Here is a 14,569-nt window from a genome sequence, read left to right as displayed (position 1 = left end):
CTTGCAGCACTGGTGGTGCAGAGCACATGCAGATTTCTTACTAATTACATTATGGTGAAAGCTCTGAAACACTGTGCTGTTTCTCAACTATTACCCAGAGTTTCATTCAGAAACAGGCTGCCAGATGAAATTTCCTCAGGCAAAATAATGCATGCTGATGGCAGCCTGGTTTGATTAAGGAAAATATGTAGAATGTGAAATGTTGATATTCACAGCAGCACACATTGTTGTACACGGTGTAGCAAAACCTAAGAGAAGAAATGGATATTCTGACAAATAGCTTCCCAAGAATGAACATTCATGCATGAATGACATCATATCCGGAGATTCAGAACGGGTTTACATTTAGTTACAAATCAAATATCCAGAACCCAAAGACTTGCATCACAGAGCTTTTAAAACAGGGCAAACAGACCAAAGCAGGCAACACCTGCCCTATCTCCAGTAAATGAGCAAAGTTACATTACAGATCCAGGCTACAATGAATTTCAAGACCTATCACATGAAGTGGGATCTTCTAGAGCTTCCTTACATACCAAAGAAAGGATATCAGACTCACAAAACCCCTATTTGCATGCAATTAGGCACCCCCTGATACACATGCCCATCTTTGAAAACAGTTGAACCCACTGCATCTCTTACCTGTATGGTCCTAGAGTCCTGCTGCCATAACACAAAGCTTGTTCCCAGGCTTCAAGGTTGATGCAGGCATCCATGGCGCAGTCGAGCATTTTCAGCTTGTAGATATTTGTGTCTGGAAGAGGACCCGTGTCACTGCTCAAGAGACTCTGACATCTTGCCAGAACCTGCTCCCACTCTATTATTGGCCTTAGTTAAAGAAATATCTTTAACCAAACAAAAATAAAAGTCCTAAATGTAGTTAGGAAGGAGTGGGAGCTACAGGACATTAAGATTTAAAAAGCTGCCATCACTCCAGACTGCTTCAATTCTTGAAAACATACTTGAACTCATAAGTGGCAAGCTTAGGTAACTATGCTTTGTTTATACTTAGCAGAACAACTGCTAAAGAAGGCAGTATTTCAAGAATAAGAGGTAAAAGAAAAAAGACAAAATGAAAGGATATTTTAATATCTAACAAACAAAAATTCAGTTACATTCTTTGAGCCGCTGAAAAATTATTATTTACTTATGATACTTCTCCAAATCTTATGCCCAACAGCAAGAACCCATGGAAATGTGTCTTCACAAAATATTTCAGCAGCTAAAAAAATAAAATTATTTTTCTATGTACTAAAATAATGACTCATAATTTCAAGCTGCCCAAGATTTTTTTTTTTTCCCATAAATTAGAACCTTTCTTGCAATTAATTAATTTTATTTCTCCTTGAAATAGTTGTAAAGAGCACTGTGGTTTTGTTGTTGTTGTTTTTCCCTATGTATTGATGCAAGCTTCACGCATAGGAAAGAAAAGCATCACAGTTCTGATGTCTGACTGTAGTTCAGGTTAAAGGCTCTTGGCAGTAAAGATGATTTTTACATCCAATGCTATAAGAATGGTTTTTGTTTGTTTGTTTGTTTTTTGTATTTGGCAAAGAGTAAGCTGGGGCTTGCATTCACTTCAGCTGGATGTTCCTCATCTCAAAGCACTTATTTTCATTACATGTTAAACTGGTTTAGCCTCTCTAAGGAGCAGCTTCTCCTCTCCCTGACCACAGTTAAGATGAACACTAATATTTCCAGATTTAAATAGATAATCAGTTTAAACAGTTTAACAGTTTAACCAACCAACTAAAAGTGTTACCATACACACCAGTAAGAACCAATCAAGCGAACAACAGAAGAATTATAGTAAGAGAAGTAATAACACTGCTTCTCTCATGGTCCTTTCTATACAATCAGCTCAAGGACGTTCAGCAATTATCTTCATGGTATTACTGAAAACGTTATTCACCCCAATGCAGCAATGGATTTAAGTGGGCAATGATAACCCTGTAATGAAGTAATTAGTCCTTCCTGAACACAAGAATATTTACATACTTAAATTTAAGAATGTGACCACTGTGGCTGGCCCAGAATTTATAGCATGGTTGTTACAAGGCTAAACTAATTATTTGTGAACTGCTCTCATGCCCTTGGATTGAAAGTACCATACAAGGGAAGGAATGTGTTATTATAAAATTGCACCTTAACCTCTATATCTCTGGCAAACATCCATGTATTCTTTACAACTGATTAAGGACAGACAAACAGAAGAATGATGGATAGCATTTCCACCTGATACAATTTTTTGTAGTAAGTATAAAGCACTGACTACAGCACTAAAGATTACCATTTTAGCTGATGCATAGTAGTACTCCGCTTTTATTTATATTATGTTACTTTGTTCATTCACTAGCATCTAATAGCAAAACTTGTTGGGACCAAATTTTCACGTACATAAGCTGCAAACTAGAAAACTCACTATCAGCTGCAATAGGACAAAAGTGAAGCTGGCTGTCCTACATCTAGTCCCAAGACAAGAAGAGCAGCCTTCAAGCAGCTCTGTGACTGTTGTGTAGCACACAATAATCCCCTTGGCTTTAGCATCTCAATTTTTATGCTTAAACTAGAATTTGGTTCTGTGACAGTCTGCATACACATAATGTTTCAAGTTTTCTTAACTGCAGATTTAGCATTATAGCACTGTATCAGTTACAGTCAGTAGATCAGATTTTGGGAGTCACCAATTTTCTAAACTGTGGACACTATTCATTTAATTTGCTAAAAAAACAAGACACATTTGCAGAAACTAATGACTATGTGCCTCAATCAGCAAGGAAGGTTTACGTTCATTGTTGGCAAGTGGACAAATGTCAAGCCTCCTCCTCAGGTACTGCATTCACCAATTCATGACAATTAGTACTGGTACAGCACTGTGCTGCAATGGAAGGAAAGATGTCACATTTCAAATTGCCCAAATCTGAGAACAGAAGCTGCAGAAGCTGAACAGACTGCTGTGACATTTTCTTCAATCAGTCCCGATACCTTCTACTAGAGTGCATTTGATTCATTTTTAAATATCAGTGAAATTAGCAAACTTAATTAAAGATCCTAGCAAAATTCAGTAGGTGCAATTTGTCCTGAATTTAAATATAGGGACATTAAATTGCATGAGTATTTTGGCTTCATATGCTTGGTACCAACAGGATTGCAGCTGTATATTGCATATTTACAATTTAATATTCAGGTTAAAACTTGGGCCCTGGAATACATCTGAACGCTTGAATCGTCCATAATGCAGTATCGTCCATTTCAAGCTAGTGACTACAAAGGACTTTAAACCAGACTACAGACTGTGTGAGTGTTAAAGTTAGATAAGATGAGTATTTCCCTTAACAACAGTCCTTTTTCTAACAAATGAATATCTGTATTAGAAAGTAACATTTTTAAAAATTATTATTATTTTTGTTACAGAAAAAAAATGTGATTACAGGTTTCCAGTCTGGAATATCTTTTTTTTTTTTTTTTTTTTTTTTTTTTTTTTTTTTTTTTTTTAATGCTGCTGAAAAGGAATACTGGAAGATTTCATTCTCTCTAGCTCCAGATACAGCCTAGGTTTTGGAAAACAGTAAGACATCTTTGCTACAATATGATGAAATTCATGGTCAGTGAAATATCACTGAACAGATGAAGACAAGAGGTGGATCAATGTGGCCATGCTCTTATAGTAAAAATCTCCACTTATCTTATACTTGTCTTTTTTTTTTGGTTGTTAATGTTTGTGAGTGTTTTAATTGGATTGAATGTCTACATGATGGACATTAGGCTCCATTCCTGTTTATTAGTGCAAGATTATCCCATTCAATTTGCTTAATTATCAATTATTGTTATATATTATTATAACTTATAGTGATTCTGTAACGCTTGCAGTTACCTTGACTGTAATTATGCCCTAGTTAATTGTCAGTGCTGTGCAAGGAGTGAGAACCTAGGTTGTTCACAAAGGAAGTAACGGGACAAAGAATTTAACAGCATTTCAGCTTGAGCTTTACTTCATTTTGAAGTGGATTTATATGAAGTGGTAGACTATGGCAGAAGTGGCAGAAGTCTAAACCTGAGCCAAAATATTGCTTCTTTATCGCAGGTACCTGCTAGGCCTTACCACGAAGCAGTTTCAGTCCACGTAATCAGAGGCTCTAATATCACAATTAGGAATATTACATGTTTTAAATGTACTCACATCAGATAGAATCATAGAATCATTTAGGTTTGAAAAGACCTCCTCTAAGGCCTTCAAACCCAAACAACAAATTACAATTATTTTTAAAACAACACAAGAAGGGAAACTTCTAGGAAATAAATCTCAAAAGATGAATTGCTTTACTAAAGGGCTCTCTGGATTCTGCTCACAACTGAATGACAGTCTGTTGCCTGTCACTGAAAGGATACCTTCTTTTGATTTCGGATATCTCACTTCATTTACAGCATTTTTGACTTCTTTCCAGGCACATTCTTCACCTGCCAATTTCTCAGCATCCTGGTTAAAGGGAACAAAAACATTTGATTAGAAAGACAGTAAACCTGAGAGTATGTAGTAATGATGAAAAACTATCTTAAAAGATCACACTGACAGAAGCAAGTTGTGGGGATTTTATCACTGTTTTTAGGGAATGTGCAAAAATTAATTTCACTTGATGTTCATACTCACCCTGTATTTGAAAATAAATGAGAAGGTACCAAGGAAAATGAATACAGACATGGAAATATTAAATACTCCAACCAGATACTAGATTTTATAACAAGAACTAAGATCATTTGGAAAAGATAACCAATGGCATGTGAATTTTACTATCAAAAATGCATGAACAAGATCAAATTCTCTCAAAGAACTGCTACCTAATATTTCACAGACCCTTAATTGCAATGCAGAAAGGGTTTCACATAAAATTTTGTGCTGATTATAGAGACTTTACAAGCAAAGGGAAGCTTCCTTCACTCATTACAGTTGTAAGCATGAGCTTACAGGAAACGCCCGCTACTCGGAAAAAGCTGAAGTTTGGTTTTATTTTATAATTCATTGTTATTTCTTCCCTATTACAACAGTTATATTGTCCTATCATTTTGTTATAATAAAGAAGGCAAAAATGATTAATAGTTACAGCAGTAAGGGAAATAGTTTCTCTTTCCAGCTCTTTAGCGGGGACTAACTGCACCTTAGGCAAACCACTTGGAACAAATTTATTAAAGCATCTACAGACACAGCTAAGCATCTTGAGGGACTTCCAAAAGCATCCAGATATGCAATTTCCATTGCTGTAAGCGCTTAAATACCTTTAGAAATCTGGCCTTTAAGACACTGCAGTTTATTATCTCTCTCTCCTTACAAAAGGCTCTGCTACTCTCAAAAGACTGTTGTAACTGCAAATTCTTTCAGAAATATTTTAAATACAGATCTCAAAGATCCCTTCAACAGGGATGGAGGCCTGGAGATTAATAGAGAAAGTGTGCTTGAATCTAACCAACCACTCTGTAGCCAACAGATGCTCACTGTGTATATCAGAGCACTACCCCTATTAAAAAGCTTGCAAGCTCTATCTGTCTAGAACAGCACAATTTTCTTACTCTACTGCTCCTTATTTACCATAAATTCAAATCAGGAAATATTTACAGTGAGAATCAGCACTCACTTTCACATTTAATTTGCAGTTTTGCCTTTCCATCTGCTCCATGAAACAGCAGACCTCTGTGCATTCCTGGGATGATTAAATCAAGATTGGTATCAGCTGCCCCACTTATCTGTAGGATACAGATTACAAGGAGGGCAGCCTGAACCCACTGCAGTTGGTGTATGCGCTTCCCACACAATTAGTTCTCCAATCAAAAAGTTCACCTGGAAATAATTAAGTGCATAGCTGAATTTACCACCAAAAGACATAAGGTGAATGTCAGGAGAAACAAGCTTATATTGTAGACATTTTATCAGCACAATTAATGGACATACCCAGCCCTGTTACAGCTTTGCAAGAGACTGACACCAAATCTGTTAGTTTCAGCATAACCTCTACCAGTTTTTGTGGGAGTACACCAATTTCTGAACTCAGCCTGCTAACCTGTAACAATCCAATTCTAAAACACCTTTGTAGATCAAATGCTGCTCGCTGATAGATCTGAAAGATAAATCTGGCCTGTTAGATATTAATAATGACTTCTGTGAAATTTTAGGTTTAAGGAGCTTTGTGAAAAAGAAAATTCTTTTAAGCCCAAATACAATTCTCAGTCTTTTTGTAGCACACAGTAAGCCTTACAACTAAAAATTCAGAAACAGGGAAATTGGGACTGATTTGTAATTGAAAGAAAAGAACCTACTCGACAAGTTACAAGCCAATGATTGATGTGAAGCACCATTAGGACTCCCTTTGCTCACAGTGGGACTGATGGATGAAATCAGCTTACAGTGTTCATTGACATAACTCTTTTGGGTTGCTTTTCCTTGTCTTCTAGACTTTCATTAACACTACCAAGTGGTCCAAGTTTGGGGTTTCCCCTAACCTTTACACTAGTGCATAGGGTTAAGTCATCACTGGCTTAATATCTAGGTAAATGATAGGGAGTGTCAGTTGGACAAATAACCTCAAAACCCCCTCCGGATTCATGGTCTTTATCCCTTTTGTAAGAGACTTAATGATGGAAGGAGCTGGGCATCGTGCCCAGCTCTGGGAATGATTTTAGTCCCAGGTTTCAATGATATGTTTTTTGTGTTTTCAAAACGAGGTATTTTGGGGATTGGTTTACATAAGAACAAGCAAAGGCCTGGTCACCTCACCCTTTTACACTGTTCTCCATCAAATTTTCATGTACCAAAGAAGTCCTGCTCTCTCCTAAATACTCTTGTTCAAGGTGCGGTGATTGCTCCCAAACAGAGAGCCACACAGGGGCTGAAAAACCACCAGGAAGTCTTGTCGCTTCTGCCTTCCAGCCTAATAAGCTTTATCCAAGTAACTTACTTCTCTCCTTTAGACAATGCTTTGAAAGTCATGGCCACGTGGTATGACTAAGCCAACAAAAATACAAAGCTGCCTTGGAGTTGAAATTATGGAAATAATTAAAGTGATTAATAGTTATGCCAAGCTGTTTAATTTAATCTAAGAGCATGGCAGTAACAGCTATGTGAGATTTAGCTTTCCGCAGAGTAACACTCATTGAAAGCATCTCTTTTCAAAACATGTTCCCAGTCAAACCTCCAGGTTTGCAGAGCTGCCACCAATAAAGGAAGATGATTTTTTGTCATCTGTAGAAAATGAGACCCTAGCTGAAGAAAAGAAAGAGGTTTTCAAATAAAAGGAAAGAGTTAGTAATGTTGTGCCTAATTAATTTCCTTATTTCTAACATTGACACTAAACTGAAGAATTTGTTCTACAAAATAACAAAATATTTGTGTCTTAGACTAAAAAAATAATTAGACTTATTAATAATCTAGTCACAGAAATGCATTACAAACTTATGATGACTAGCTGGCATGCTTTACAATTCATTTCACACATTGAGGTGTGCTGGAGAAAACTGAGAGTAGAAGTGTTGAAGGCTCACAGGGAGAGCAGAAAAGACAGCTGCAATACATGCTTTTCCACAGCAAGAGCATAACCCCGTGATACTCTTAATAACATAGGTACAATCCATTGGAGGCAGAAGTATCACAGGATGTGCTAGTTGAATCCACAATCTAAGTCACAGGGAAAGACAGAATTGATGTTGTGACTTATTCTAAGCAAATTATTGCAGACAGGAGATTCCAGCACCTGTTTTCCACTTCCTCATAGCATTTGCTGGGTAAATTGTCTATTAAAAGGTGAGTTAAAATGCAATAGTAACATTTCAATTCCATCTCTTCATTCTTCCAGTACTGCAGCAGGTGCTTCTATAGCTTTCCTGATGGAACACAGCTTGGGATTTGTCATCTTAATACTGAAGCTTTCTGAAAATCTCAATTAATTACCTATCCCTTGGATTAACTATCCCAGACTGCATAGACCAGAGCTTCTAAATCCTTTAGGCAAACCAATTTCCAGTTATATTTGTTTCTTCTAGTAAAATAAGCTATAACCTAAACTCTTCCCATCTGACACCTACCAAAAGGAGGGTACTGTGTGCCTTCACATTTTCTTGAATTTAGTTTAGGTGCATAAAATACAAAGGCTCACCTACAAAATTTGACCAGATTAAATTCCACCTTTAAAATCATCTTGACTCTTCAGAATGGGCAGATGAAAAAATATTCTGTAAAGGAAAATTCTACTACCCTAAAGAACCATTATTCCTTTCTTAAATGTGACAATGGTTTAACTGCATAAAGGATTCAAGAAAAATATTAATATTTAAATATTTGCTTGAATATCATAATTTCTACAGCTTCTAGATGAAAATAACATTGGTTGTTATTTTTCTTTCAGAGTGTATCCAGCTTTCTTATCCAATTATCCTCTTGACTTTTAAATTTGTAGATACTCATTACGATATGTATTTCAGGAGCCTGAGAAAGCACACGAGCTGCTCTGTCCAGCATGTTCTTTAAATGCTCATAAAAATAGTCTGTGATACAAGACATCACTAAATGTCAATACTTGCTTTAAATACTATGCAGTTTTCCACAGTTTAGGTTCCATTATTGACACTTATAAAAATGAAATAATAACAACAAATGAGAGTGAAATAAGAAAACTAGAGGACATCTGATGAAGAATATAATCTATTTGCATGGTGATGAAACTTTAAAAGTTCTACAGTTCTGGCATTAAGTGATAGGAAGATTTATGATAAAAGCACTTTCTCCTGTAGCAGTTATGTCAGTCACCACAGAAATAAGCATTTGAAAATGAATCACCTCTTCCATTCCTTCTGTTCCTTTGCTTCCATATTGTTTGTTAGAACTAGTTCTTTCCCTATCCCTTTTGCTATCCTGGTGTCCTGAACATCTCATCCTTAACTGGACTCTCCTTAGAAAGGCGTAAAATCTTCAAAGTACAGATAAACGATTCTCTTTCCTTCCTGTTTACTCCACTCTTCTTTCCCTGTTTCTCCATTTCTCATACTTCTTAAAAGTTTCCCCTACCTATTCATTTCAAGCACTATCGTTTTTGCACCAAACATTAGCAGTCATTGATATTTGCTATCCCAATATTTAAAATGCTGGCTGTTAAAACATTCCCAAGTGGACATCCTCAGGAAGAAGAAATCTCTCTCACACAAGTAAGCACAGCCAATGAATCAGCATCACTGTCTCTTCTGTACAAATGTGCTCCTTCAGCCCCACCATTGCTCTTCAGAGATGCTCTTCATCTCTGAGTCTCTTTACAATGAAAGGGTTGATTAAGAACTAGTCTTCCTTTCATACTTAGGCTACAGCATAGAAATAGGAAATGGATTTTCTCTCCTCTCTACAAGGTTCTTCTTTCTCCTTGTCACATACTACTCAGGCAATCAGATCAAGATGAGAGTTTCTCTAAACCCTGTGTACAATCAGTGGAAAAAAACAAGTACTTTCAGATAGTTATATGAATATAATTTCCTTAACATTATCTAACTTAGCATTATAGTGTTTCCTTGGAAACTTAAAATAAGGTATCAAAAACAACTGTGGGAAATTTATTGCAATAGAATGCTTTTAATAAAGAGAAATTTAAGATAAACAAATCCAGTTTAATCTAACAAAATTAAATGGGACTCAGACAAATTTATCCCATAAACACCTTGACGTTAATAAAGTTTTGAAGTATACGGTTAGAGAGAAGGCAAGAGTTCTTTGCCTCTTCCAGTTGCAAGTCCAATATGTCAGACTCACAGTTCTGCACACATAAAAAAATGCATTACTTTCAGACTCAGACTCCACTCTTATCCACTGCAACTCACTTCTGTTTGTTTCTGTGATTTATTTTTAGACACACACATTTTTAAACAGCATTTTTGAAGATTACTGCATCTGTATTTTTTATGTTACAGAGGCAGTAAAATCACATCCCTCCTCCTACTGACTCCCCTGCTTGTAGACTCAATGATCACATTAGCCTTCTTTGCCAGAGAAAAACACAACATTTTTAATTTCTGTTTAGATAGCCGTACCAAGATTCATCAGACCAAAGGTACACATTTGGACTAGCCTTCAATTTAGAGGCACTCTCAGGGTGAAAGCTGTTATTCTAAAACAAACTTCTAAAATACATCAGATGAATAGCAGTCAAAGAATGTCTTTTTTTCTCCATTTTATCCATAAAAGTCAGCTAGAGTAACTAGCTCAGATGCTGATGTTTACACTGCAGCTGTCTGAGGTTTGGTGAAATAAATCATAGTTGCAGATCTCCATTTCAGATGTGGAACGTGTTCTACCTTTACAGTGGCAGTATATTTTATTTCAACAGGTCTAATTTACTAAGCAATTTCAGTTACTCTGTATGATTTACCTGTCCTCATAAATGTTTATTATTCCCTCAGTCTTTGTCATCCAAGAATTTTATTGGCAATGACTTTGCAATTACTTCCAATTCATTCATGAAAATGCTGGGTACTGTAGAAACTGGGTCATTACAGACACACTCTGAAGCTATTTGGTAAGCATTATATATAACTGATGATTATGGTGATTTAATGTGTAAGTGTGGCATCAGAACAATCTTTAGAGTATATATGTAAAAATTCCTGTAATAAGAAAAGAGAAAAGACACCAAAAAGCCTGAAAGCTTTACATTAGTCTTGCATATCACAGTCTGATTTTTTTCAAGACCAATGATGCTCACAGGTCAAGAGTTATTATTAAAGCTTTTCTGTTTTGCATGTACTCTGTGACAAAAATCTAAGCCAAGAACACTACAGACAGTATTTCTTCTCTCAAAAAGCACCATACAAGGATATTGGGTTACTTAGCAAGAAAGCAAAATGATATATAAAGAGAATATAAACAATACATAGGGCTAATGCACTAAACTTCACAATAGCTGCTAGCCCAGACTTGGAGAATCTTTACATGAAAAGCACATGTATTTAACACATTTCTGTAGTCACTTCAGTGAAGTTTTAGTTATTCCGGGGGCCAACCAAAATATTTCCCATATTTATTTTTCAGCTGTGACTCCCTATATACTTCTTCTTTTGATGAAAAAGGAGTCATAATCACACAAGGGCTACCCCAGTTTTTTTCATAGCCCTTACTGTTTCACAACCCCCCTGTGGGACACACAGCTTAGCTTTGAGAGGTCCCCACCACTGAAGCCCCTGCAGGATGACTGGCTCTTTGCAGGCCCAAGACCCCTACATCTACAATGGAAATTGTAGTTCATTCCATAAGCAACAGGACCAAATTTTATGTTTGTGAGAACACTGCCATTAAACCTCCTAATTTCTGGAGCTTAGAACTGACTACAAAATCCCCATCTGAGCTGCGTAAGTTACAAGCTGAAATAAAAACATATTGGACCATGGGAAGAGCAATAAATGGAAGTTCACTACTTATCAACTCATAAAAGCTAGAGGATGGGAGGAAGGGAGGAAAAGGAAAGGAAAGTATTTATAGTTTACCATCAGAGAAATAGGGCCCTATGCCAGACCACCCAAAAATTCTTGGCACGTTTGCAATTCCATTGTAATTTCCAGCTTCAGTCCAAAAAAACTCTCTGGGTAATTTGGTTACCTGAGGAAGGATATTATTCAGCCTAATCCCTGGTAACCATGTAGTTGGTATTTCAGACTGTCTTAGACATCATGCATTTGTTAAAGCAATTTCTAGCTCTATCAACAATTGAACTGACAACTATAAGGCAAATCTGCTTTGTTTCTTAAGACCGCACTTTGTGGAGATGCAGGGTGCCACTGAGAACATTTAGTGGCTCAGAAGAGACCTGTAGGTCCAAAATTCTCAGAATATTTAGGTATTCACACATATAATCCGATCCACAATCATGAGTACACTTAAGTTTCAATGCATGCATAAATCTCATTGAAGTTAGTATTTTTGCAGATGAATAAACATTTTCATGCACAGGACCCGCGGGAACGGGGTTAAGCTGAGGCAGGGGAAATTTAGGCTGGACGTCAGGAGGGGGTTCTTCACAGAGAGGGTGGTTGCACACTGGAACAGGCTCCCCAGGGAAGTGGTCACTGCACCGAGCCTGTCTGAATTTAAGAAGAGATTGGACTGTGCACTTAGTCACATGGTCTGAACTTTTGGGTAGACCTGTGCGGTGTCAAGAGTTGGACTTGATGATCCTTAAGGGTCCCTTCCAACTCAGGATATTCTATGATTCTATGATTCTATGATTTTTTTTTGTACTTGTTTTGTACAACTACAGCTCTTATGAGAGCACAGTATCTGGAGTTCTGCCTCTAGAATTCTGCCAACAAATTTGATTGCTCCCTAGCTGAATATTGGTGTCATAGCATCAAAGGAGAAGTGTATGAATACTCTTAAAAGATGTCATCCAGCATTTTAGTCATTTCAAGAACTTCTGCTTTGGAGAGTTATTATTGACATCCAATTTAAGGCAGGAAAAGCTCTTCTAGTCTTTAAAGGAAGCAGCTAGAACTGCTCTGTAAAGCAAATGAGTGCTTGACACAAGCTGCTGCCAGTGCCTTTCTACCTGTCTATTGTCCTGATTCAATAATGCTGACATTTTAGTCATTGTCATGAAAAATAGGAAAACGGCCATATCCCAAAGTATGAAGAAGACATTCTATAAAATGACATAGTGCCATGGAAACTACTATAACGCCTATGAATTATTCTCAGAGACTTTATCTACTCTTTGAATAGCTATTGCAAAAATGGCAGTCAACAGTAGCCAGCTGCACAAGTTTTTACATATCTCAGCAACCAGTGGTGATAAGCCACAGTAATTCAAAGCAAAGAGAGGTAGCCTAGTTTACAAAACCTGTACAGAGAGTTACACATCTTGACTTACATGTAAGCAACTGTTTATGGGACCTGCCAGAAGAACGTTATTTGGTGATTCATCATCTATATTGGACTTCCAATTTTCCAAAACAGTTCACAGTACTAGGAATTTATTTATTTATTATAATAAGGACTTTACTCATTGCTTAGAAAACAGGGATATTCTTCTCTTAAAATATTTTTCTCTGTCACATGGATATTTCACACCTCTGAAATGCATGGTATCTCAACCCCTCTTTTTTAAAAACTTAATTTGTAGTTGAGGGTTTGGGAGAAGAAGCTCACTTCACATTCTAGACATGCAACCCGACCTTCATTAATGAAATGCAATGTACTAAGTAATCCAACTTCACAGCATCTTTTTTCCCTATAACAAAGGCCTGTAGATTCAAACTACTGTGTTACTAGGCAGTAGTTGGAATCACATCAAAATCTCTCTAAGCTCAGAATGTCTCTTTTTGTGCCTGGGAATATTGCAACTTTAACATACAGACATATTTTGAAATTAAGATTTAGTTGTCTATATATTGCCAAAGAAAGAGGAGAAACTTTAGTTTATGATCAACACTTGTCAGCTCTAAGACAGCCCCCTATCTTTTCTAAAGCAATATGATGCAGCAGCACTTTTTTTCTTAAAGATTGTGGTCAGGTAAATCTTGTGCAAAGCTGTGATTCAATGTTCTACCACACTCCCCAGTTCAAGTCACTGCTGTGTAATCAACAGCCTGAGTAATACAATTTACTGAGCAATCTTGTGGAAAATAATAGGAGATCCTGCAATAGGTCAACAATTCACACATTCCTCTGTTGTAATTCACATGGCTAGAGTAAATTCAGCCTTTTCAAGCTTGCTGCCTTTTACACAACAAAAAGTTCCTATTCATGTCTAAAAATGAAGTTCACAAATGCAAAATTTATAACTACAGTTTTAGTTACTGCATTGTTATGATATTAATTAAATTACTGGCAAGAAATTGATATGGCACACTGCTTACGATAGCAATTTTTCACTCCAAAGCAGGCAGTCTGTGGCTTTACAATCTCAAAAGTTATAGACTTCCTTGCTATTCACATGAGCTCATTCTTTGTTTAATAGACCTTGGAGGATATTAGTTAATGACTGGAATTGATTCAGGCACCAAAGGGCCTGTTTTTGCCTTTGTCTATCTATAGTGCTTCCTACGAACTCAGCCAAAGCCCCAAAACTTGAAAAACTGCACTGTCAAAAAGAAATTAGAACAAAGTCATGATACCTGATGACTTTGCCACAGGGGCCTAAATCAACCGATCAATTGATCAACCATTGAAAAATAACATTTAGCTTGCAAAGAGTTTCTAAAGGTTTAGAGGCAGCTAACAGGAAAGCCATCTTTATTTAAATAAGATGACTTGAGGGAAAGATGCAATTCACAGAATCATAGAATGGCTCTGGGGGGAAGGGACTTTAAAGATGATTTAACTCCAACCCCCCCTGCCATAGGCAGGGATGCCATCCACTAGATCAGGTTGGCCAAGGCCCTGTCCAGCCTGGCCTTGAACACCTCCAGGGAGGGGGCACACTTCAACAAAGTGACATAGGAAGTAAGAGCTATATGAACCTCTGTAGTATGTTTCATAGCGAGACATTCTAAAGAAGAGCTAATCTTTTTCATCTTGTATAATGGGTATTACTTGAAGTTGGCCCTACAAAGAGGT

General features: G+C 36.9%; 1 protein-coding gene across 6 annotated transcripts in view; it reads right to left on the bottom strand.

Moving 5' to 3' along the window:
- Positions 1-14,569, bottom strand: part of SMYD3 (SET and MYND domain containing 3) — a 372,579-nt gene that overhangs the window by 48,216 nt on the left and 309,794 nt on the right. For all 6 annotated transcript variants that reach the window (XM_035321618.1, XM_035321619.1, XM_035321623.1 and 3 more), the window contains 2 exons: positions 4,390-4,477; positions 643-817 (listed from right to left, as the gene is read on the bottom strand). In XM_035321618.1, coding sequence (XP_035177509.1) covers positions 643-817; positions 4,390-4,477 — 263 coding nt within the window. The remainder of the gene's footprint in view (positions 1-642; positions 818-4,389; positions 4,478-14,569) is intronic.

This window comes from Oxyura jamaicensis, chromosome 3 (genome assembly GCF_011077185.1).
Source record: "Oxyura jamaicensis isolate SHBP4307 breed ruddy duck chromosome 3, BPBGC_Ojam_1.0, whole genome shotgun sequence".
Classification (NCBI taxonomy): Eukaryota; Metazoa; Chordata; class Aves; order Anseriformes; family Anatidae; genus Oxyura; species Oxyura jamaicensis.
Note: the sequence above shows the minus strand (reverse complement) of the source record. Positions and strands in the feature narration are given on the sequence as shown.